The sequence below is a fragment of the Phlebotomus argentipes genome, unplaced genomic scaffold (assembly GCF_947086385.1).
Source record: "Phlebotomus argentipes unplaced genomic scaffold, Phlebotomus argentipes genome assembly scaffold_4, whole genome shotgun sequence".
Lineage (NCBI taxonomy): Eukaryota > Metazoa > Arthropoda > Insecta > Diptera > Psychodidae > Phlebotomus > Phlebotomus argentipes.
In genome coordinates this window covers 12227891-12252264 of record NW_026776174.1, presented here as the reverse complement: position 1 = coordinate 12252264, position 24374 = coordinate 12227891, and the positions used below count along the sequence as shown (strand labels likewise).

The 24374-nt window shown below is 44.6% G+C and overlaps 5 protein-coding genes across 5 annotated transcripts; 2 read left to right on the top strand and 3 right to left on the bottom strand.

Moving 5' to 3' along the window:
- Positions 1-89: 89 nt before the first annotated feature.
- Positions 90-13926, bottom strand: LOC132258364 (14-3-3 protein epsilon). Its single transcript, XM_059755668.1, has 5 exons — positions 13741-13926; positions 3092-3246; positions 2627-2941; positions 2366-2546; positions 90-2298 (listed from the first exon to the last, which is right to left on the bottom strand). The coding sequence occupies exons 1-5, from the start codon at positions 13802-13804 to the stop codon at positions 2243-2245; spliced, it is 771 nt and encodes a 256-aa protein (XP_059611651.1). The 5' UTR covers positions 13805-13926; the 3' UTR covers positions 90-2242.
- A 170-nt stretch (positions 13927-14096) lies between these two features.
- On the bottom strand, positions 14097-15733 carry LOC132258335 (histone deacetylase 3). The gene is made up of 2 exons (XM_059755616.1): positions 14573-15733; positions 14097-14508 (listed from the first exon to the last, which is right to left on the bottom strand). The coding sequence occupies exons 1-2, from the start codon at positions 15460-15462 to the stop codon at positions 14106-14108; spliced, it is 1293 nt and encodes a 430-aa protein (XP_059611599.1). The 5' UTR covers positions 15463-15733; the 3' UTR covers positions 14097-14105.
- A 37-nt stretch (positions 15734-15770) lies between these two features.
- On the top strand, positions 15771-18593 carry LOC132258334 (squamous cell carcinoma antigen recognized by T-cells 3). Its single transcript, XM_059755615.1, has 5 exons — positions 15771-15884; positions 15948-16027; positions 16097-16252; positions 16310-18265; positions 18323-18593. Exons 1-5 carry the CDS (start codon positions 15858-15860, stop codon positions 18591-18593), a joined length of 2490 nt encoding a protein of 829 aa, XP_059611598.1. The 5' UTR covers positions 15771-15857.
- On the bottom strand, positions 18507-19966 carry LOC132258336 (something about silencing protein 10). Its single transcript, XM_059755617.1, has one exon. The coding sequence runs from the start codon at positions 19880-19882 to the stop codon at positions 18620-18622; it is 1263 nt and encodes a 420-aa protein (XP_059611600.1). The 5' UTR covers positions 19883-19966; the 3' UTR covers positions 18507-18619.
- A 42-nt stretch (positions 19967-20008) lies between these two features.
- Positions 20009-24345, top strand: LOC132258332 (RRP12-like protein). The gene is made up of 4 exons (XM_059755604.1): positions 20009-20249; positions 20315-20534; positions 20598-24161; positions 24223-24345. Exons 1-4 carry the CDS (start codon positions 20108-20110, stop codon positions 24317-24319), a joined length of 4023 nt encoding a protein of 1340 aa, XP_059611587.1. The 5' UTR covers positions 20009-20107; the 3' UTR covers positions 24320-24345.
- Positions 24346-24374: the final 29 nt, after the last annotated feature.

Here is a 24374-nt window from a genome sequence, read left to right as displayed (position 1 = left end):
TGAAAAGCAAACTCAAAGCAAAATGCCAATTGCAAAACAGAGCACAAAAATTATGCCGGCAAAAGAAAAACAATCACACACTGTGAAAGTGATTTATCATACATTTTTATTTTCCACTTTAAAATTTAGTCATTCTCAGAGTCATCTTCGCAAAAAATCATACTCTTATATTCATTAGATTTCTTTACTGATTCGTTGGCCCCAAACTCAGGATGCGCGCATCGCCATCGAGCTCTTCAATCAGCCGCGATCCGTAGAGTGGGAATGATATTGGCTCTCTCGCATCTTTCGTCAATCGCGGGGCCGTTCGTAACAAAAATAAATAACAGATGGAATAAACAAGAGTTAAAATAAAAAGATACACGAATTTCCGAAGGAATTATGGTACATTTTTTCCTCACATAAAGTTTTTCCTCAAACATGTTAGAAAAAGATATATTTTTTTTTAAATAACTTAAGAGTAGAATCGTAAGTTTTTCTTCTCCGTCGTCCATTGAAAAGTGTCTGTTTTCCTTAACCATCTTTTTCTTCTCTTAAAAATTCGACAAGCTCTTGATAAATTGTTCTATTTTTTAATGGTTTTTCATCAATACGTTTTTTCCACTTTCGCATTCATTTTTTTTCTCTTAAGGTTAAAATACACTGAAAATCTCTTCTATGTAAAAATTGATTCTTGTGCTTAAGAAGATTTCACTTGAAATATTGTGTCTTTTCTCTTGAGAGGTTGTGTTATTTCTTCTGTATTTAATCTTTTTTTTCCCTTAGATGTAAAAAAAGTGTATTCTTAAGTCTGTTGAACAAGAAAACATACACAAAATATATTTAGGAAATGTTTTTAATTGAAATTCTGGCAATGTACCGTGTTTTAAAGCATTTTCTCTCACTTGTTAAAGATAATTAATATTTAAAAATTGTATCCTTATTATCATCCTCTGTATATCTTTTGTCCCTTCGCTATAAGAGTTTGTTTGTGTGTGTGTGTGTATTTTGTATGATAAGATTGTGAAAGATTGAATCAAAGAAAAAATGTCCCTTACAAAGTAAATAGATGTAAAATACCGCTTGAAGATTGAGATGAAATGCAATAAGTCGACATTTCAGGAGTGTTTATCATTATTTTTTCTTCTTCAAATATTGCAATGAAGAGCAATACTTCTTTTTCACCTCCTTTTTTCTCTTTTGCTTCTTGTTTAAATATTAAGAGAAATATTTTACTTGTTACGAAATAAACAATGTAATCTACAATGTTTTCACTGCTTTTTCATCTCCTGTGTGTTACATTATAATGCTTCAGTTTCCTATTCACGCCATTTTTGCTTCATCATTTTTCTTCTTCTTCTCTCTTCTGCGCTAAACATATTTGCAAAGATTACAGTTTATCAACTAAGAAAGAATATAAATTAAAAAATTGAGACGGCAATGCTTTCTACTTGTTTTTTTTTCTTCATCCATTATACTCAATACGTTATATTTAATTTAGTATATACTGTGACATATACCACTGTTAATTTCTTAAGTTCATTGTAACCTAACAATAGTAGCAATGCGTTTTTGTCCTTTTATAATCCACCAAAGTCTCTGTCTACCATTGTTTTCCATCCTTCTTTATTCATTTTTTCATAATTTATATAATACCAAATTTGACTGCCTGATTTCTCTGCGCGTTCTTTACTATCTGACTGTTTTTTTTTCACTACCACTGATGATTTTAACATTATATTTTCATTCAATATTATATAAGCTGTCACTATTAATTTTACAAATTCATTCATGAAAAATAACCTTTAATAATTGTGTAAGTAATATATATTTATCCATCATTATGCCGTAATTCAAAGTAATATTTATATTTTTTTTCATTCCTTAGCAGTTATTACAAAGTCTGTAATGCAATGTGTCCTCTCTCTTCACACTTCTTTTATGCTCTCTGCCATTCTTTTAATTTAATAGTAAATATTGTTATGCTGATGATGTGTTTGCAATTTATCTGTTTTTTTTTCCTTTATACTCAAAAATGTTGTATTCCATTTTATTCCATTACTCTGCGCGTTATGAATATTTCTTCTTCACAAATGTATTTTCCTTCCTCACAATTTCTATATTAGATTTTGGATTGTTGTGTTTATTAAGATGAAACAATTACACTTACTTAATGCTTATACTATTAATTTATTTTTTATCTTTTTCTTCCTTTTTTTTATTAATCTTATAATAAAAATTAATTAGGATTAAAACACCTAAATTACGATACGTCCTGATCTTCGACGTCCTGAATTTGCTCCTTCTGTTCACCTTCACCTGCAAGTACACAAATACATTTTGTGTCAATTCCCCCATCGAAATACCGATAAGATTTCCTCCTTACCGTCTCCTTGCATGTCGGATGTCCAAAGTGTGAGGTTGTCTCTTAATAATTGCATTATTAGCGTTGAATCTTTGTAGCTCTCTTCGCTGAGGGTGTCAAGTTCCGCAATGGCATCATCAAATGCAGCTTTTGCTAGGCGGCAGGCACGGTCGGGCGAATTGAGAATTTCATAGTAGAATACCTAAATAAAAGCCAACAAAGAGTTCAATGACACGCGCACATTGTCGCCCAATCGCTCAACGTCAATGGTGGTGTACTCACGGAGAAATTCAGCGCCAGACCCAGTCGGATGGGATGTGTTGGTGGAAGATCTGTCATTGCTATGTCGCTGGCCGCCTTGTAGGCCACCAGGGAGTTCTCAGCGGCCTCCTTGCGGTCACTTCCCGTGGCGAACTCCGCCAGGTAGCGATGGTAGTCACCCTTCATTTTATAGTAGAACACCTTGCCCTCGCCCGTGGTGGCGCACGGAATGAGATGCTTCTCCAGCACATTCAGGATGTCCGAGCAGATGTCGCGCAGCTCCTTCTCCACCTGTCCGCGGTAGTTCTTAATCATCTCCAGCTTCTCCTCGGCGCCCTGGACAATCGGGGAAAAAAAACATCAATAAATCACAATCAGGACCATCGACAGGAAGTAAATCAGGACTCTCTCACTTGCGCTCAGAGAGCGAGAGAAAACTAGAGAGAGAGAGAGAGAGAGAATGAGAGAGATGAACAGCACACTCACCTTGTTCTCCTCCTTCTGCTCAATAGAGGTGATTATGCGCCAAGATGCTCGTCGTGCTCCAATCACATTCTTATAGGCGACCGACAGCAAATTCCTCTCCTCCACCGTCAGCTCCAAATCCATGGAAGCGACCTTCTTCATGGCATCAACCATTTCTGAGGAGAGACAAAAAGAAAAATGCCATTTCATTAACTATACAACAGCCAAAGAAACACTATATTGCAGAAAAGTATCATATTTGTGTGTTCAGACAGTGAAAAAGTACACACATTACATTAATTAAAATTCTTTTCACACACAAACATACACCACAAAACAACCCCACCACTCGAACCACCCGCATTAAATATACATAAAAACAGAATTTCAGCATCATAAGAAATACTCCATGAAGACGACGTGAGAGGAGAAAGAAGGCAATTAAATGGAGAAAACCACTCATTTTTGGGAAGTGAGTTGAGAATAAATTATGCGATTCTCTGAGCAAACCATGTGATAGCTTAATTTCAATGTTATTTGAGATTATACGATTGACCGCTGGACTAGCAATTAAAGGATTCCAAGTTCGAGTCCAAAATGAGCCTTCGGTGAATATGTATGAATAGATTAACTACGAAATCAAGAATTCAAGCCTGAATTGTAACAAACATGAGCATTTTCTAGCACTGAATTCAGTAAGTTTATCTGAAAACTACTCGGATTTTTCCATTCGTGATGATTTACACAAGTAATCCATTCACAGAATCCTCCAAACACCCTAAATCACAGTGTTTGAAGAACTAGATATCATGTAATTACATTCAATTCAACCGTCTGGCTTTTTAGCAATGCCACAAAGAGCAAATACTTCATCCTCAGCTGTGTGAAACTTTATCTTCTCCCTCTCACTCAATGATGTGCATTCATAAGCAAATATTCAGCGAAATTTCCCAGATAAACTCTTCCGCTACAAATTCCTCAAAGTTAAGCACAACAAATAAGCTCGCTCTGTGATAATGATGACTGAAAGATTCTCTCCCAAACATTCCACACTTTGAGTATGTTTATCTTCATTTTGCATATTGTGCATCAATTTTACAAGATATCGGTAGATAAGAAGACACGAAACATTATATAACATTGAAGAGATTATTAAGATAATTTAAAGATGTTGGAAAGAGGTGCTGCTGTGGGAATTTTCCCACGAATATCTCTCTCTCTCGTGCCCAAAAAAAAAACTTTATGTGGGGGTGTAAAAAAGACAAAGTTTTGGCATTGAAGAAGATCCTTATTCAATTAGGAAAACTCTCAACCTCACAAACTTTTATTTATTCATTATCTCTAGCGGAAGATGTCCTTTATGTTTCTGGAGACAGCAGCAAAAAATCGCCTTGATGAATTAAGACATTTTATCATTCACCCAAACAATTTCTCAATCTTTCCCTCCCTCCCTCCCTCCCTCTTTCCGTGCTTTTTCAGCGCGCGCACAGAGGGAGGAAAAATGCCCCCCAATGGAGAGGAGAGGAGTAATAAATTAATTATATTTCATAAATTAATTAGGAGTGACAAAATGTTCTCACATAAAGTGTCACAAAGTCTTATCTCTTATTTCATTGCACTTTTCTTCACACTCTCTCACAGCTTTCTCTGCATTCCTCAACATCATCACACTTGGCACATTTCCCAGGAGAATGACTCAGAATGATTAAGCTGTAAAAATATTCCATTATAATATTCCTGGGTCGTTCAAGTACAACTCCTATATTCCGAGAGACGTCTTTTATGACTTCAATTGAATTTTCCCTCGCCTCATTGCCAATCGAAGAAGAACCAATATATAGCTGAGAAAAGCACGGATAGAGGGAAGAAGAGAGGAACAGAATTGCGGCGCACAGTTGGAAATGGAATCATAGTACGAAGCACACTTTTATCAATCTCTCAAATCTATTTCCGTTTTATTCTCCACTGTGACGACAAGTGTCTACCTTTCTCAACTTCGCTAATTTGCTGGTGGAAAGAAATGTACAAGTGGAGCAGAGCAAGAAGTGATAAACTCTCATCGCATCGCCTCTTCTTCTCTCAACTACACACAGAGTTCAAATAAAACACAGAGGAAAACCTATTCCAACTCCTGTTTTGGAAGGTGAAACAACAAACGCCATGGAAAATAAGGCAAAAGGAAGACGACGCATATGCGTGGTAAATTTCTGTAAAAGAGTTTAATGTAATCATGTGAAAGGAGTAAACAGGAGAAAATACCACAATTTTATGGTTTTCCATTCGTATGGAAAAACCTGCGCATCACAGAAGTTTCCTTCTTCTACTCTGTCTCTCTCTCTCTCTTTCTCTGTCTTCTCAAGTGTGTTCGTTCGCCAGAGAGACAATACACAAGGAGGAAAAATCCCATCAAGTGTATGCAAGAAACCACACGGAAAAGTCTCCCTCCTCTTCAACTTCACAGCACGAGAGAAGAAGCATAGTTGATAAGATTGTTGAGAAGCATTCCATCCAATTTCAGACATACAAATCGTAACATAAGCGTGCCCAGAAAGACAGTCACGTAGAGGAATTCTTATACATTTCAATTATTCTCATTTAAATCCATTTTGATGATGATGTCTCTATTGGAATTTCTCGACCAGAGTCGCACTCATGAAAATCTTTCACCCTCTTTTCTCCACAGTCACAACACACATAAGTAAATTGTGTGTTTGAGAAATGACCCTCAAAATAGGCTGTAAAAGTCAATATTGCTTCGCTTCTTCGTAAAACTCTGTGTTATTCAACTATTGAAGCAGAAATTCCGTGACTCATCATTTCCCCACAATTGACTTTACAGCCTCGTTTCTCTCCGACACCATGAGACACATTTTCCCGTGAGTCAAGGCGAAAATTACTCAACTTTTCCTCTTCTTATGATTTCAAGATTTATGAACTTTTGCATTAAGTGTGTGAGTGTGTGTGAAATTTGCAAGTCCATCGAAATTTCACCTGCATAAATTTTCAATGCCACGGCACAAAGTCAATATCATTATTTTTTGGGTGGCGAAACAACACAAACAATTCATCAGACCAGAAAAGCGGATAAAAAATCGCACTCGTGCCCTTCAATTCATCGTCATTTAGCCATCATCATCATATCTTCTCTCCCCACACACACACATTCATTATTTTTCCCTCCAAGTCAACTTTCCCATAGAATGTTTAATTTTTAATTTTTCTCTTTTTCATCTACCCATAAATAATTCAATTGAACTAATTTGTCCCATCTCTTGTACCGATGCGCGCAAGAGAGAGTGTCTAAAAATAAACCAGCGTGGCGCTTTTTACTCAAGAGCAACCATACAGACACACAACACAGTATCACATTTTATTGTACATCCCCAATTGTGCGCAATGTGGAATGGGCAAAAAAGTACACACAATGTATAAAAATTATCTTCATTACAAACATTGACGACAAAATACATTAGACATGAAGCTATTTTCACATAGAAAACTCTCTTGTAGCATGAAAACGAGAGAAATGTGGGGAAAATTGCCTTTGATGATGATACAACACTGATGCGCGATAGAGAAGCTGAGGAGAGTGGAAGGTGAAATTGATAACTAACCCATTCACTGTCATCTCTGCCTCTTTTTTTTTGCACACCTCTTCTCGCGCCAGGCAATGAGCATCCCTCCCTTAGTCGATGTGGCAGAGGAGCGTGTGTGTCTCACAGAGAGTGACAAAACAGGGCAAAAGTGAGACTTCCCTTTTCATTAAATATTCATTACATTGTACACTCCCACACATTGTGTGTATGTAATTTTTTCGGTGGCTCACACGCATCTCTCAAGGATCCTTTCCCACCTGTTCTCCTTCTGTGTCCTGACATTGGCCCAACCCATATCATCCACAGCACACTTCATGCAAGTCACAACCTCTTACACTGTGAATCCAATATTTTCTGATTTTCGCCCCACATTCAATTACACTCTCTGCACAGAGAGCATCCAACGCACAACTCAATATATGTACAAGCTCTACTCGACAGGGCGGGAAAAAAAAAGGATCTGAAGAGGCAGGAAGGCAGAAGGGCGACAATTCTCACATCTCTCCACAGTATAATCAACACATTGAGATCCCCAGACAAATATTTTCGGGGAGAAGCGAAACTCCACATCCATGATGATGGTAACAATAGAGAATTTTCATCTCCCTCTCAAACACAACCATCGTACAAGTTCGCTAGGGCAGTCAAGTATCGATCCACACGGGACTCCTCTTTGCCTTTTGAAGCTCTTCTAATCCACCCCCAACACTGTTTCCTCTCTCTCTCTCGCTCTCGCACATCCCCAGCGATTCATCCAGACCCCAGAGACACAAAACACAACCCGAGAGAAAAAGAGACACACATTTCTTCGTCTCTCACCAAAGCCGTGGTAAAATTTTCATTCCAACATTCCACATTTGCGTGGGATTCTTATGGTTTTGCACCTTTTTGCAGGCGACTTTCCAACAAAATCCATGTCTTTTTCAAGCTCAAAAGTTTCACCAAAAACTCCAAGAAGAAGGGACGGAAATTGTTATGCTTTTCAAACGCAAGTACACATCATAAGACTCTTGACAGAGGCTTTGCACAAGCTATTAAATAAAACAGTCATTTTCATGACTTCGTTCTGTACAAATTCGTTCAGCATTTTTGCAAAAGATGTCTTGAATTTCCAATAATGCAATTCTTTTCAAAGGTTAGAAAACTCTTCGATTTTATTTAGGAAAAAGTGGAGAATTTCTGTGGATTTTAATAATTACAATTTAATCTTACAAAATGATTAAATACAAGAAATCTGAATCTCTCTTTAAGAACACAGACATTCCTTAAAGCAAGAACCATGAGACCCTGAAAAAGTCCCTAAATTCCTCTCTTCCAACATATTCATTTAGCAAAATTTCTTCACCTCCTTTTGGATGTAACACAATTTGTCACGAAAAAAATCCCCTCTCTCTCATTCCCATTCAATGCACAATAAAGAGGAAGAGAATAAATGAATTTTGCACTTATCTTGGCTGAGCAAGACGTGAATTGACATCTAAATGGGAAGACTTGTCCGTTCGCTTTTCCCTCCGTAAAGTAAAACAAATAGTATTGGCAAGTTTATGATAATTTCCTAGCCTTTATCTTCACCGTACATTCACGCTTCGATGGCGAACACAAATTTATTTATCTGGGGAATTTCTGTTTTTTTCTTCCTTAATCTTTATTATCTGCCAATGACGATAATTTTATATGAAATTAAAGTGTGTTAATTTAAGCACTCAACTCTTGTGAATGAATGCGAATTTTTTTCCTCTCCTTTTTTCCTCTTGTCATGTGACACAGAGAAGAAGAATGGGAAACATTGCAATTTTACAACCATAAAATGTGGTCAAAACCAAGAGAGAATTTTACGTTTTCACCGTAGAATCATGTGCATGATCATCAGTTGTGGGAGAGACACAATGTGAAGAGAGAAAGAGAAAGAGTGTGGCTTTTATGTACAGTATGCAAATAATAATATATGGCAATAATTTCGTAATTCCTCACTGACGAGGAGAATATACAAATAAAGAGAGAGAAAACGTGCGTAAATGGTAAGAAATGTAAATACAGATTAAGCTTTTTTGCTCAACGACCGAAATTTTGGCTGATAAATTAATTACTCTTCAGCTCATTAGCAATACTCCTTGTTATAATAATATAGCAAAAGTATTAAGTTATGAGTAACCCCACATTTTTTTTCACCAATTTCATCCCTCTAAAATTGAGTGTCCTTTATATAAGGTCGTTGACGATATTACAGTATTTATCACCAATATTGTGTGCCTCATTTCAGGCATAGGATTGAACAAGGAATGACCAATATAATTTCTTCCATCACACAGTTCGTTTTTACTATCACGCTCAATTCTCTTGTGTGCCATGAATTATTATTAGTACCAATTCTGCAAATAAAATGTGACTCTTGTCGAATGACCGGAAAGTATACATAAAAATTCTTTCTAACTTTTTTTTCCCCGTCGGTTCTCTTTTCTCCTCGTCGTCGCACAACCACAAAAGTGAGAAAGAAAAGAACGTCATATTCGCGAATATGTGCGAGCATTTAACCAGTGTAATTGAGGATAGAGAGACTCGCCACAGTGTATATATGATGAATTGTACAAGAGAGTTTATATATTTCCTCGGAATTACAACCATACACAAGAGATGAGGTCATCGTACACGCAAACACTCAATACTTTTCAAGGTATGGCATTAGAGAAAGAAGTTCTCCATTGTACCAATTCATAGTACAGATGGTTATGCTATTTCTCTTCACTTCATCTTCTTCTGTTCTACCTCAACTTCACCCTGTAGAAATACTTGGGTATTTGATGAAGAGATTTCTTCCTCTCTTTTGCGGATTTTCTTATTAGCACAGTAAAAAAAGAGAGAGAGAAAAGAAGAAGAAGAACAGTCTAATAGTGGAACCGTAACAACGTCTGTTTTATAGTGGTGCATTTCACAGCTATAGATCTGTAAAAGATCTCTCTCTCTCTTTCTCTCTCCATCTCCTCTTTGTCTTTCGCTTCAGTTTCCACGACAGACAAATTTGTCACCTTCAACTTGACCACCTGATGGAGTTTTATCAATTAATCCGAATCACCTCATCTTCTGCAACCCCCGCAAACCAATCATGAATGCCCAATCGCTGAGCGATCCCAAAATAGCCAAATTGCCCAAATATTTGTATTGGAGTGGCAAAATATTCCAGCCAGTGGCTTTTGCGAGGGTGGCACCCAGAAAACTTTTCCCTTATCATCCACCAATTCGCTCTTTCTCTCTCACTCCCTCACTTTCGCGATGCCAAACTTTAGAGGAGCTTTGGTGTGCCTCTCGTCCAACACACTCAGCAGCAGGCGAGCGCGCGCGATTGTGGCCTCTTATCAATGTCAATGCAATTAGATAGTCGTGCGGCGTACATGTCATATACATAATAGATTATAATTGTCATGTATTAGGAATAAGCAGCAGACATGCGGGAGGAAGGCCACTGCTGACGATCGATGCCGAGAGTGGGCCTCCCTCAATGTCATCCAACAAACACCGCCACACTTTCTTCTCTCCCTTTCGTCAGTTCCAGCGTAAAGTGCTCGAGAAGCCAGTGGCTTAAGCTGAGAGGTGACTTAAGCTCGCTCAAAGTCAAACTAAACGAAACTTAGCAACCAATTTCATGACTCAAATGGAAATGACACAGAAATGTGACTTGAGTCGGAACTTGCGAAATTGTAGGGGAAATTCCTCTTGAATTCAGCGTCGTCTTCAGAGAATATGAGACTGTGTCTGACTATAAACAGGCTGAATTAACCTCTTAATACTTAAATCACGTCTTTGTCAAGCTTCTAATGAAAATCCCACCCTTTCCCACCACCTCAAATCATGGATAAAAGAAGACACATATACCCATAATGGGATCAAATTACCAGTATTTCACCGACTTCTTCTCTTCATTATTGCTTATAAAACTCACTCTTGAAATGAAAATGAGACAAATTTTCCTCTAGGGCTGAAAGACGAAACCCCAATGAATGGATTTAGCCGAGCACGAGGAGAAATTCAACTGGAAAATTCCCATAATGCGCACACACATACGAAAAAGAGGTTTCCAATTACATCACATTTTCATTCAGAGAATTATAAATCTACAACTTCTTTTACTCTTTCAGAATTTCCAACATACACACTTCTTTTTCTGCTGAATTGAAAGAATCAATATGAAAGGGAATAAAAGAACTATTTGACCTCCAGCAACATTGTAAGCTTTCCCAACGAAACATCCTCCAGATCTGTCACGACAAGGCGCGCTCACATCCCTCGTTATATGAAGAAAATTGCCCTGGAGTCATATTGCAAAGTGTGTTATATAGAAAATTCCCAGCATTGCTGTGTCCGTGGAGCTTAGTGAAAAGCCCACACTCCCTCGCACTTCCACTCTCTCTCTAAAATCTCTCTTGACAAATGATTTTAGGCCGATAGCGACAGGCAAGAAAATGGCCCATTTCTTTTTGCATATACACAACACACAACATTAACGGCATGGGAAGACGATGCAGCTTTTTGTCAAGTGTATTCTTAAGCCATAATTCACGATAATGACTCCATCAAATTCCTTACACACACACACTCACACACCGAGTTGGAGTGTGAGAGAGTACTGGGAAATGGATTACATATCTTTTCCATTTTTTCCCTAGCCTTCACTCATGGGCAAATCTCTATGGCAAGCAAATCATTGATTGTCAGATTATCGCCATTCCCTCCAAGTCTGCACTTCTCCATCGACACACCGACCATGAGCGCTTGTTTAGTGTAGTGTGAAACACAAGCGCTGAGATTGTGTGAGTTCCTCCATGAATCACTGCAGAGAAAATGATTTTTTCGAGTGCCATGAAACACCGCGTCGATTGAGGTATAAATTAGAAATTAAAGAGAGAAAGAAAAGTCCATTTCCAAATATTGCCCGCACTTTTCAATAATGCAGTGCGTGTGTGTACTCAATAAATTCTCTCCTCACATCTCAACACACCCTCAAGGACTCCCCGAGTTCGATCCTAGAAGACGACTCTTCGCCTATTTTAGCTCTGTATGCGCGCGCCAACAGGTGATGATGAATCACGATCACGCTCTCCATGATCATCCGCAGCATACAATCTCGGCGGCTCATTTACACAAAATACCAATAATTCGTAACTGAATCCGCACCACTTGACTTTCTTCATCACAGTCATTTGTAATTCAATCTGCCAACTGATGGATCAAGTGGCTTCATCAATATGTTGACCTGTAATTTACGCAATTGCCTTCTCAATGCACTTTACATAACACCCCACCTCTAATGTCCACCAATTGCCTCTTCACAGAAGCTCCCATTGAAATCCCAGCGATGAAAAAAACTGATTCATCAGCTTTGCATTGCTTCAAAGCATAAAATTTGTGTAATTCGCATGTGTAGAAATTTCATTATCGATCGATTTTTGCTGTGAGTTCCGGTCAAATTACATTTTCTACCCGGAAAGCAATTTCAGGATATTATATATTTTCCAATAAGAATAAGGATCTTCCTTTCCGACAATTTTTACCTATTGGAGATGAGTTTCTATCTTATCTCTATGTACAGAAAGTAGGTGAGTTTTCTCCATATGAATCATAGGAAATTATGAGATAAGCGAAATGTTTTTCAATGCACAATTTTTTATGAATTTTTCCCGGAATTTTTACCATGGAATTCTCTCTTAAAGATATTTAATTTTCTAGAAAACCCACGAAGATCTTTATCAAATCAATACTTCATAATTTTTCATACAATAAAACATCAAACTCTTCAATTTCTCACAAAGATTCCATGGTCAATTTGCATTCTAAACTTCCCCTATTTTTCATTGCTCTAATAAATAACCCTGGAATGTCAATTTCGCCCGCAATGGCGCCACTAACGATCCTTTCGAAAAAACAGAAACCAGCGATTCCTGCAAATCAACTCAATTTGCCGTGTCGATTTCATCTCGCGGAAAACCGGTCAGAAAAGGCGCACGATTTATCACCTCGTCACGTGATAAGACGTGGCCAGATCTCGCCAGATTGCTCAAGAACGCGGACTCGCGGCACGAGCCTCAGCAGCGCCTTATCTTAGGGCCCGCTCTCTGGCCAGGTGAGCTGGGAAACGTGCCTTTCGGCCAGAGCGCGACAAGTGTGCGAGCGAGAGGGCCTGCGGACATTCCAGAATCGTGGGTGTTGCGACCTGGCCGCCGAGTGAGAGGGAGACGCGCTCTCGATGCCCTGGGGCCAATCCGCCGTCTCACGCCGCGCAGTATTGAGTGTTAATTTCATTACGCGGCCCCATAGATTCAATTCACAAGTGGCCTAAGCACGGTGGCGCAAAAAACCTCCGGAATTACTAATGCGAGCGAGGCGAGAGCGAGAGAGTCGGAAATGGCCGGAGGTGAGAGAGAAAGAGTCACCGCAATTTGGCGAGTCTCCGCGCGATCCGGAGGGCAAATCGCCATCGGAGGCGCACCACTCGGGTGAGATGTGATGAATTGCCCACTGAAATGTGCTGTGACAAATTGCAATTTCTCATTGCGCGGCCCCCCGGCCGTCCGGGCGGCTGGAAGCCCGGGTGCGAGAGCGAGATGCACGAGGGAGCCACGAAGGCCGCCCGAGCGAGAGGGGAGATGGAAAAAACGCCAAGACCGGGATCGATAATTTCTCCTCCCTCTCGGACCGTGTCGCCCATGGGGGCGGCTTCGCCACTCCAACGCCCCCGGTGTCCCGTGGCCGGAAGACGCGAGGGGCGCGCTCCGCCGGAAGACACCGGAGTGCCGAAATGGCAGAGCAATGACGCATCGATCAAACTCAACAATCTCCATTTTTGCACACTTTTCCCCATTTGCGGCGTCTCTGCGCGCCCGCAGGGGCACCAGAGGAGCCCACTGAGCCCCCCTGAGCAGCATTTGGCCACCTCAGTGGCCCACTTGTACCGCCATTTGGCGAAAACAGCGGCGTCGTCCCCGGTCTTCGCGGCACCTCCATCGCGCAAAAGGGTCACTAGCATTTTTTCCCGAGGCTTTTTCACCATCATCCATCGCTCTAAATCCCAATATCAACACTCACCATCGTAGCGCTCAGCCTGCTCGGCCAGCTTCGCCTTGTAAACGTTATTTTCGCGTTCAGCCATTTTCGATGATTTGGGATTTCGGAACACAAAACACACTGAACACCTCTAACACAAATTAATCAATATGGCCGCGCCCGCCGACTCGATTCTCGCACTTGGTGGTTACTGTGACGACTGGCTACGACGACTGAGCGATGGCGCGTTCTCCGAGAGATTTCATCGACGCGTCGATGGGGAAGTCTTCTTCTTCCCCGCGGCGGCGTCACGCGCTCGCCCCTCGTCGAACGCGCCGCGGAATTATCCGCGGAAACCGCGGAAGTGTCTGCAGACAACGTAACATTGATAAATGCTGGGCTTTATTTCACGTTTCCGCCTCAATTTTGTCATTATCATTCTCCCCATCGTAGAACTCATTCTTCGGCTCTACCATCCTGTCCTCATCCGCCTGGCTGATGCGCACATCCGGATCGCTCTCGTCCTTGATCTTCCCGTCTTCCGGCAGGGCGTCTTCTGGGATGTTGAACATCTGCACACTGGGCGCGTGCTGGCACATCTTCAGATTATCGTAGACGTGCCGCACGATGAGGTCCAGGTATTGCTTGCTGTTCGCATTGTCCTGCCGCGTTACAATCTCCGGATGGAGAGTGAAGTCCGGTGCGAAGAACCCGAGATAGTCATTCATTGGGATGTCATTGGAGATGGTCTCGTCAATCAGAAGAGACGTCTCGTATGTCCAGCAGCGCGCCACGTTCCTCAGCGTGTATCTGAAATGGGATTAGCGTTAAAAACTCAGTTCAGACTCTGGAGTCTGCCTGAGAATTTACTCACCCTCCTCCGCCAACCACGAGAGTGGGCACATTGAGCTCCTTGACAAACTTCACGCACTCTCCGTGCCCTTTGGTGCTCAGCGAGAAGCACCCCAGGCGATCGCCAGCCAGGGAATCCGCCCCGCACTGCAGCACAATTGCCGTGGGTCGATAGAACTCCATCACGTGGGAAATGATGGGATTGAAGACCTGCACGTAGCTCTGGTCGTCGATGCCTTCCTTCAGGGGCACATTCACTGAGTAGTAGCGCCCGGACTCAGCCCCGATCTCGTACATGTCGCCCGTGCCAGGGAAGAAGTAGTTGCCATACTTGTGGAAAGACACCGTCATCACGCGATCAGTGAGGTAGAACGCCTCCTGCACGCCGTCGCCGTGGTGTACGTCGATGTCGATGTACAGCACGCGCGGGTGGTACTTGAGCAGCTCCAGGATGCCAATCACAATGTCGTTGACGTAGCAGAAGCCCGAGGCCTCGAACTTCTTGGCGTGGTGCAAACCTCCGGACCAATTGATGCAGATCTCGCTGAGATTGTGGTTGAGCTTCTGGGCGCCCTCGAGCGAAGCGCCTGTGTACATGGCGCAGAACTCAAAGAGGCCGTCAAAGACGGGACAATCGTCGCCCACGTTGAAGTGGGAGAGGTACTTGGTGTAGCCCTGGATGTTCTGCGGCGTCACGCGCTGCAGGAACTCGATGTATTCCTCGCTGTGGAAGCGACACATATCGTGCGCGCTGGCCTTGTACGGCCTGTAGATCTGCATCTTCTTGTGCAGCTGATAGTTCATCACCAGGCTGTGGATCACCGACAGCCGGTGGGGCTTCATTGGGTGACCCGGACCATAGTGGAAGTTGCCCACGTCCGGATTGTAGAAGTATGAGACCTTCCGTGTCATGGTCAGAGGTCGTAATCCTCATAAAAGTACTTCTTCACGGTGTACACCACGAGCAGGACGAACACGATGAACAGGAGGCGCCTGGTTGCTGTGAAATCCAACTGGACTTCCTCAGGCATCACGCAATCCGCCTTTTCACGCCGGAAGCCATTGGATTCACCGTGTTCTCGCTTCAACTCCACTGCGGGGCGGTATGTAGACTCTCCAGAAACTGCCGGTGGCCCCGAAAACTGCCCAAATAGTGCGGAAAAGCGAGGAAAACACTGCGGCAAGTGCGGATGTTTGTACACAAAGTGACAGCTGGTGACGTCATTGCGGCGTTGCACTTTTCGACGAGTTCGCCGCGCGTCAAAACCGCGATATAAACACTGCGTGGGAGCATCTTTTGCGGAAAAATGAGTGATCCTGAGGATATAGACATGGTGAGTGGCAAAATCTGGGCTGCAAGAGGACCTTTAATCTCTTTTCTTGCGTATTTCGTGCAGGAATCTTCCTCATCTTCTGGGGATTCGGAGGAAAATGAGGCCGATTGTGATCAATGGTTTGACACCAACTCGTTTTCATGGTAAGTTTTGTGTAAAATCATTGTTTATTCCTATATTTCTCTAACTTTTCTATGGCTGATGCATTCCAGTGCACTAGACGGAGGCTACCGACCGGATTTGACCAGCAAGAGTGCGGAATATATGGAGGAAAACACACATTTGCTGGGAATGTTTATGGAAGCCGAAGATCCGGACAAAGTGGTGACATTCAAGAAAGACTACCAAAATCTGATGGAATTGGCATTGTGAGTGGAGAATCTCAGTCAGTGATTTCTAAGGCACTAATCTAGCAATACTTTCAGTTACCTGGACAATCTGGAGATGATTAGGAAGTGCTGCAAGACGGCGTTTGCCAAATTTGGCTATGATGACTTCAAGCTGCTGGTTTGGCTGTACAGGGAATTGCGAGAGTGGGAGACCACGAAGAATGACTCAATCCTCGAGTGCATCTATAACATCTTCAAGGAAGCGCTGTCGCAGAAGTACTCCTCAATCATCGTGTACAAATTCATCCACTTCGCGCCATATTCTGCACACAAGGAGGAGATTTGGAGGAAGATTCTGGACGTGTACTTGTACGATTTTACCGCCACGGCAAAGTACGTGAGCTTCTGGAAGGATTTCTATCTGGAAGATCCGCCGGACAATGTTGAGAAGTGCCAGAAAGTCATTGATGTGTACACAAAAGCTCTCTCAATACCACATCTAGACAGCGAGGGGACATTGAGGGACTTTCAGGAGCTCTGCAGCGAGAGTCCGGAGCAGTATCGCGTGGATTGGGAAGCAATTGCGGAGAAGCATCGCGTGGCAAGTGCAAAGTTCCAGTCAATCGCGCCACATGAGAGTGCAGTGATTGACGCTGCGGACGTGGAGAAGCCACGGATGTTCAGAAAGTACCTGGAAGCGCCTGAAACGGCGTCCTTCGATAGGAAGTGGGTGCAGTTCATCTACGAGCGCATGGTTGGTGAATGTGCGCTGATTCCTGGCTGCTGGATCGCCTATGTTCGCTATCGCCAGGACTTGGACGACGTGACAGACTCTTCGGGACAGTTCTTCAACCAATCCGCCCTGGAGATCATAAACAGAGCGCTGATCTTCACGAAGACCAGCGAAGATCTCTTCTCAATTAAGATGGAATTGGTGGAGAGCAACAATTTCACCGTCACGCCACTGCTTACCGTTATGGATGACGCCTTGCGGGCGCCTTTTTCGTCTCCGGATCCACACACAAATCTCTGGATAGAGTATCTCACAATCCTAAGGCGTCACACGAGCACAGATTCGGAGGAGGGAAGGCAGCTGTTGAGGAGGAACTTCGAAAATGCCTGGGAATCGCTGAGTCAACAGTGGGGAAACTTGGCCGATCAGAATGGAGAGATTCTGAAGATGTGGGCAAATCTGGAGTACACAGACTTGGGCGATCCGGCAAAAGGGAAATCGCTGTGGCAGGAAGTGATGAGTTTTGGGGACAATTCCACCAGATCGGCCACTTGGCTGGAGTTTATTCTGCTGGAGAAGCAGAAGAATCCCCCAGGAGCGCGAAAGATTTTCAAGAAGGCCATAAAATTGCCAGAATTGATGGATTCTGATGTTCTGGCCAATGCCTGGGTGAGATTTGAGAGACTGCACGGCTCCAGGGAGAATTTGCAGTACTGCCAAACGCTGACAGAGGAAATCATGGCGGAGAGGGAGAAGAACGAGCGAGAAGAGGAGAATCGGAGGAAGAAGAAAGTCAAGGATCTCAAGAGAAAGCCCAAGGAGAGTCCTGGAAGAGAATCGGCGCCAGTGAAGAAGCCGAAAGTCGAGGTGAAGCAGCCAGAAGTGCCACAAAATGTCACGCCGTCTTCCTCCACGCGAGATCCCACCAAGGACAACGTGACCATCTTCATGAGCAATCTGGACTACAGCGTCACTGAGGATGAGATTAAGACGGCATTCCCGGAGCTCAGTGCGGTGAAAATTGACATGGTAAGGAGCTCGAGTGGGAAGAATCGGGGATTTTGTTACATCGAATTGGAGACTGCGGAGAAAGTGCAGGAAGCGCTGAAGTTCGACAGGCGGCCGATCAATGGGCGTCCTGCCTACATCTCTGGGTGTCTCAGGGAGCGCGGGCAGCGCGAGAAGATCTTCAAGTACTCCGAACAACTGGAGCCGACGAAGCTGTTCATTAAGGGCTGCGGTGGCGCCACGAAAGAGGAGCTGGAAGAGATTTTCAAGCCTTACGGAGAACTCAAGGATGTGCGCGTGGTGTTTCACAAGTAAGCCATCTCCTGCAAGCTATGAATCACTTCTAATTGACCCCTCTTCCTCACCAGGAACGGCAATCCCAAGGGCATCGCATATGTGGAGTTCGTGGAAGAAACGGCAGCGAGTGCAGCTCTGCTGAAGGTCGATCAGTATCAGCTGGGAAAGAACACTCTCAGCGTCTCCATCTCGGCTCCGCCGCAGCGCGGCCAGCCCAGGAATGTGCAGAAGGTGGAGAGCCTGGGAGCGGCCAAGCGCCTTCTCCATCCGGGCGAGATGCGGCCACGGATGGCCTTCATTCCGCGCTCAGTGCAGCAGAAGAGCACCAAAAACGGCCAATAATGTCACAGAGTTTATTGAAATAACACTTATCGGATCTTGATAGACTTCCGGACAGTTGCTTTGATACCCGAATGCTCGCCTGTGTAGCGCTTCTCCTCTTTGCGCACCGTCCTGACGGCGCCCTTGCGTCTGACCAGGGCTTTCTTGTACTTGAGACGATGCTTCACTCGAGGATTTCGCAGTTCCTTCTTTCTGTGCGGAATCAAGCCCTTGTTCTTAGACATTTGATAAGTAATGGCTCGCTTATCGGTATCATCTTCTTCTTCTTCATCGGGTTGCTCCTCTTCAGAGGCAGAAACTGCGTCTTCTTCTTCGGATACCTGAACTTCCTTCACCTTCTCAGGGATTTTCTTCAGAATACCAAGCATTTTCCTGGGTTTCTCCGCTTCCTGAACCCTTGGCGGCGCCACAATCTTGCCAGATCTAATATCCAGCAGCACTTTCTCCATCGCTGTCTGTGCCTCGTCCTGGTATTTTTCCTCCAGTTGCTGCAGAAGTTCCCGGAACTGAGCGATTCTCTTCATCACCGGATGATTCTTCACCGACACTCTCTTGTGTTTCAGCATGAGATAGAAACTGAGATTTGTGGCGTAGTGAAGAGACAACTTGTTCCTCGTGTCGATGAACTCAAATATGGGCAAAACCGTCAGATTCTGACTCTTCAGCTCGTCCAGGAAAGGCTGCATGATGTTCGCACTCTCGTCCAGCTTGCCAAGCAACTCATCAACCAGAGCATCGAATTCTGGGGACTCCTTCTTGAACTGGACGAGCTCCTGATGCTTCGAGGGACCAGCGTCAGCGTCATCCTTCTTTTGAGCTTCTTTGTCGCTGCCCAGGAACACATCCAGTGAGAATTGGGCATCGCTCAGCTGTTTCGTCAGACGCTGCTGAAGCTTTCTGGTCTCCTGCTCCTCCAGCAGCGCCAATTCCTCCTCCCTGGCCGTGTACGTGTCATAATCCTGGTCCACGAAGTCTGTGTTGTAGAATGTGCTCTTCTTCTTGCCCCACGCTCTGTCGTCCGGAATATCGTCATCCTCCTCAGACATGACATCACTGTCCGCCTCGAACTTCTCCGCCCGCGTCTTGTCCTCAAAGTCAGAGTCATCCTCCATGGAATCATCCTCGGGCAGGCCAAAAACGCCCTCCTCTTCACTCTCAGAAGCTGACGCTTGAGCATCGCGGTATTTCTTCAGCAGCTGTTTCTCTCTCGCACCGTACTCATCGTCCGACTCCGCCAAGTCATAGCCATCACCTCCTCCGCGGGAATCGAGCAGTATTTTATCACCCATTCCACGATTTTCCTCACTTTCCCCGGGAAAACACTTCACCACGTGCCGATGTTTATATTTCCTACGACTCGTCTAAATTTCGCCGCGTTCGCCTCGTGTTGTCTTCGGCAATCGCCGAGTCCATTCTAACCTCAAATTTGAGTGCGGCCACATTGTTTTGTTTTGTGCACAGAAATCGCGGATATTTTCCCGAAAATCGTGATATATTAGTGCTTTCTCGCCAAAATGGGCAAGTTCAGGTCAAAGTTGAAGAGTCACAGTAAAGGAAAACGATGGGCGTCGGGACATTCAGCGGTTACCAACCCGGAAAACTTCAAGCATCGCAGCAAGGCAAAGTCACGATTCTTCCAGCCTAATTTGAGCCTTGGTAATTTTAGGGCGCGCTTTTGCACACTTCAAATTGTGAAATGTATGTGAATGTTTGATTTGCAGCTCCCAAGGATGCTGCACAAAGTGGCCTGACACTGAATGCAGTGATGCAGCACGAAGCCAGGGAGATGTACGCTTCCGGACAAGCGGATCCCACAGTCAAGGATATTGCGTTGAGCATGAAGTCCGTGAGCTTGGACGACATGATGACAGAGTCCGCGGGAAAGACTTTCAAGACATTCGCATCGAACTATACGGACTGCACGAATGTCAGCTTTAGCAAGTGAGTATTCCGGGCTCTTATCATCTCTTGGATTGAATTTGATGGACGTTTCTCAACTTCCAGACTCTTGACGCGCTTCCGGGCAGATTCTAGCCAACACAAGGATATGCTGGCTGTCTTGGCGGCTATCACAGATGTTATAAACGACAAGAATGGCACTCAATCCTCCACAGAATACTTCATAGCGCTGCTGGAAGTGCTGGGCACGGTGAAGGAGGATAATCACATGACAGCAGCTCTGTCTCTCCTCGCCATGGGGATAAAATCCGTACCTCAGGCGGTGCTGAGGAAGAAGTTCTCCGAAACCGGTGAGTTGCTGTTCAATATTATGCACGAGTTCGCTGAGAAGGAGGATCAGAGCGTGTGGAGAAACGTCCTGGGATGCATGAGTGTGCTGCTGAGGAGTCAAGAGTATGCTCTGTGGACACTCAGCTCCACAACAAAGTATTTTGAATCTGTGCTGGCGTTCACAATTCATTCCCGCGCGAAGATCCGCAAAGCTGCCCAGCACGGCGTGACGAGCATCATGATGGGTAGTCACTTCATGGTGGAATCCGAGACAGCAGTGCACGCGCATCCGGCCAGTGGGATCGTGCGAAAGTTCTGCGTGATGCAGTTCAACTCGGAGAAGGTGAGCAACTCGCAGACGTTGGTTCTGCACACGCTGGGGCTGCTTCAAGGTGTGATTGGCGTGCTGAAGGAGGAGGACGTGAAGGTGATCTGCGAGAACATCCTCTCCATCATGACGGCTTCGAATATTCTGGTGAGGACAACAGGATTCCAGACTCTGCACGCACTCTTCGCCAGCAAATTGCCCAATGCGAGTGCAGAACTCACTGGAAAGCTGATCTCTGCGCTTTATGAGTACCGTCCGGATCGCCTAGACGTGCGGCAGACAATTGTATGGGTGACAGTGCTGAAGGAGGGACTCCTAAGCCTGGGCAGGAAGGATTTATCACTGTGCAGCAAAGCCTTGCCGAGGTTTGTGGATATTTGCACATCTGATCTCTGGATGAGTGAGAAACTGGAGATTGTCTCAGCCACATCGAATGCTCTGAAGGAAGTTCTTCAGGATTGCGTTCAGCCGTGCTGTGAGACAGCGCAAGAAGCCACCAGACATGCGGGATCTCTGCAGAAAGTCATCAAGTCCATCAGCAAAGCTTTGACTGGAAGTCCTTTTGGTCATGTCGCGAAGCAGGTCTTTGTCATCCTCAAAGCGACTTTTGACGCGTGTGGAAACCACCTTGGAGATGCTCTTCAGGACACTGTGGCCACTGTTGGACGTCTGTATGACACAGAGAGTGCTGTGAGGGTGCAAATTGAGCACTGTCTTGTGTCGGCGATTGATAAAATGGGTCCGGAGAGAATTCTGAAAGCCATTCCACTGACTGAAGACAATGGCGTTGTGTCACTCAATCGCAGCTGGATTCTACCGCTCCTCCGCGAATCCATTCGCCACTCGAGCCTCAGTTTCTTCATCAATCACATCCTCAGCCTGGCAGATCAGTGTCGCAACAAGTGGCGGAAGTACGAAGAGGAGAAGAACACTCCTGTTGCTCACACATATGAATTGTTGTGTTGCCAACTTTGGGGCCTCTTTCCGGGTTTCTGTCGACAGCCTATCGATCCGGAGAACTTCCAGAGTGTGGCAAGAACTCTTGGCAGTGTTTTGACCAATAATCCGGAACTAAGAACGCCAGTTCTCGACGGATTGAAGGAATTGTGTACGAATCCAACGGATGCCTGCAAGAAGGAATTGGAGCGATTCGCCAAGAACTTCATGCCGATCTTCTTCAACATCTACACGACGAAACCGGCGACGACTTATGCTGCTGAACAGCGCGAACTGACACTGGAAGTGATTCAAATGTATCTGGAAGTGACGCCAGAAGCTGTTCGAGAACAATTGTACGAAAAAGCCTTGGAACAGTTGAAAGACAATGCGCCAGGGAAGTTCACGAGTGAATCTCTCTTCGCTCTGGTGAGGATTTTAGCGCTTTACATGAACGAAGAGAAGCTGAGCGTACTTTATGATAAATTCGTGAGTCCAATTTTGGAGAGGAAGAAGAAAAATGCTATTGTGGTGAAAGAAGAGGACAGAATTGGACAGCAACAGAAGAAAACGTACAAATTTCTGGAGACGATACTTCGCAGTGAAAATCAGGGATGCAGAGATTTTGTGGCGAAACGCAAGACGGACATTCGTGATATGCTTCTATCGACATTCAGCAAAACCACCGCTCAGTGCCAAGGATCGAGACTCACGTGTCTGTCTGTGATGTTTGAGCACGCCAAGAAGCTCAACAGTGAGTCGATGCTGGTGAAGAAGACCATCCCAGAACTTATCTTGGCCTACGGAAGCTTCCATGGCACAAAAGACACTGTGGCCGATGATCTGCTGAGGAGAATTGCGGATCTGCATGAGAAGGACGACAAGCTGAATGATATGATAGACTCATTGTCAGCTGGACTGGCTGGAGATCAAGTTCTGGTGACAAACACAATTCTGGCACTCAAGTTCCTCTTCCAGCACTTTGCTGAAAATCTCAGAGTGACCACAATTGAGTTCGTGCTGCAGCAAATCCTGAGTTACAGTACAGGAAAGCAGAGACCAATTGTGGCGTCTTGTGTGGGATTTCTGCTGGTGTTTGTGCGTGTGATTCCTGTGCCGCTGGTGGCGAATCACTTGACTGTGATCATCAAGAATCTCTCCGGAATGGTGCCGGACACGAAGCGCTACTGCAGGAAGCAGTTGGGCTTCCTCTACAGGCGCCTCTGCCGGAGATTCACCGCTGAGGAGATCATTAAACTAGTGCCGGGCAATGATGAAGTGACGCACAAGAGACTGAAGAACATCAAGAAGGAGCAGGCGAGGAAGAAGCGTCAGGAAGCGGAGAAGGGTCACCAGAAGGGGGATTCCGATGAGGAGGCTGAAGAGGAGATGCTAGAACGGAAGATAGACACAATTGACGATGTGCTGGCAGACTCGGATGAAGAGTTTGATGAGGAGGAGAAGGAGGAAAAGCCCCAGAAGAAGAGCAGGAAGGCGAAGGAGAGCTTCATCAAGGAAGACGCTGAGACAATTGTCGATTTGGCGGATGTGAATGCCATTGGGAAGATCACAACTTCGCGGCCACAGACTGAAACGGTGCTGGTGAAGAGGCCCAAGGAGGCGAATCGTGGCTTTAAAGTGGCGTCAGATGGTCGGCTGGTGATTGAGGAGCCGAAGCGTGGTCACGCGGCTGAGGAGGAGTCTGATGATGAGGAAGATGCAGAGGAAAGACCATCGAAGAAGAACCGATTGATGGAGGATTCAAGCAGTGACGAGGAGCTCGTTGAGACGGCGCCAAAATCCAGGAAGCGCAAGGCTGAGGATGCACTGAGCGCTGCGTCTGGTCACACGGGATATCGGCCTGGCGGAAGAGGTATTCATCGAGCATTGTCTGCGTACTCTGGACAGTCGGGCAAGACATCGATGTCGCGCGTCTCCAAGGCTTCGACGAAGACTTCAGGAGCGACATTTGGGCAAGAGTACAAGGCCAAGAAGGGTCGCGGTGACGTGAAGAAGAAGGGCAAGTTCGATCCCTACGCTTACATCCCGCTAGACAAGAGCACGCTCAACAAGAGGTGAGAATTCCATGGCATTTCCCAAAGACACTCAATCTAACTTTAATGCGAAATGTTGCAGGAAACGTGCCAAGAGTGCTGGTCAGTTTAAAAGCATCGTGAAGGGAGCGAGAAAGGGCGCTGCTGCTGGCTCCAAGAATCGCCTGGTCAAGAAGTAATCCCGCACACGCAAGGCAAGTGTTTTCTTTATTATGAATTCCCCCATGAAATATA

What these genes read in the sequence shown, in the direction of transcription:
- LOC132258364 (XM_059755668.1), bottom strand. Translation starts at nt 13,804, where the DNA reads ATGGCTGAACGCGAAAATAACGTTTACAAGGCGAAGCTGGCCGAGCAG. An exon ending in GCAGGCTGAGCGCTACGATG is followed by an intron (nt 3,247 to 13,740) that starts GTGAGTGTTGAT and finishes GTCTCTCCTCAG; the next exon opens with AAATGGTTGATGCCATGAAG. An exon ending in AGCAGAAGGAGGAGAACAAG is followed by an intron (nt 2,942 to 3,091) that starts GTGAGTGTGCTG and finishes CCGATTGTCCAG; the next exon opens with GGCGCCGAGGAGAAGCTGGA.
- LOC132258335 (XM_059755616.1), bottom strand. Translation starts at nt 15,462, where the DNA reads ATGACACGGAAGGTCTCATACTTCTACAATCCGGACGTGGGCAACTTC. An exon ending in CTCGTGGTTGGCGGAGGAGG is followed by an intron (nt 14,509 to 14,572) that starts GTGAGTAAATTC and finishes ATCCCATTTCAG; the next exon opens with ATACACGCTGAGGAACGTGG.
- LOC132258334 (XM_059755615.1), top strand. Translation starts at nt 15,858, where the DNA reads ATGAGTGATCCTGAGGATATAGACATG. An exon ending in AATCTGATGGAATTGGCATT is followed by an intron (nt 16,253 to 16,309) that starts GTGAGTGGAGAA and finishes CAATACTTTCAG; the next exon opens with TTACCTGGACAATCTGGAGA. An exon ending in GTGCGCGTGGTGTTTCACAA is followed by an intron (nt 18,266 to 18,322) that starts GTAAGCCATCTC and finishes CTTCCTCACCAG; the next exon opens with GAACGGCAATCCCAAGGGCA.
- LOC132258336 (XM_059755617.1), bottom strand. Translation starts at nt 19,882, where the DNA reads ATGGGTGATAAAATACTGCTCGATTCCCGCGGAGGAGGTGATGGCTAT.
- LOC132258332 (XM_059755604.1), top strand. Translation starts at nt 20,108, where the DNA reads ATGGGCAAGTTCAGGTCAAAGTTGAAGAGTCACAGTAAAGGAAAACGA. An exon ending in CCAGCCTAATTTGAGCCTTG is followed by an intron (nt 20,250 to 20,314) that starts GTAATTTTAGGG and finishes TTTGATTTGCAG; the next exon opens with CTCCCAAGGATGCTGCACAA. An exon ending in AAGAGCACGCTCAACAAGAG is followed by an intron (nt 24,162 to 24,222) that starts GTGAGAATTCCA and finishes GAAATGTTGCAG; the next exon opens with GAAACGTGCCAAGAGTGCTG.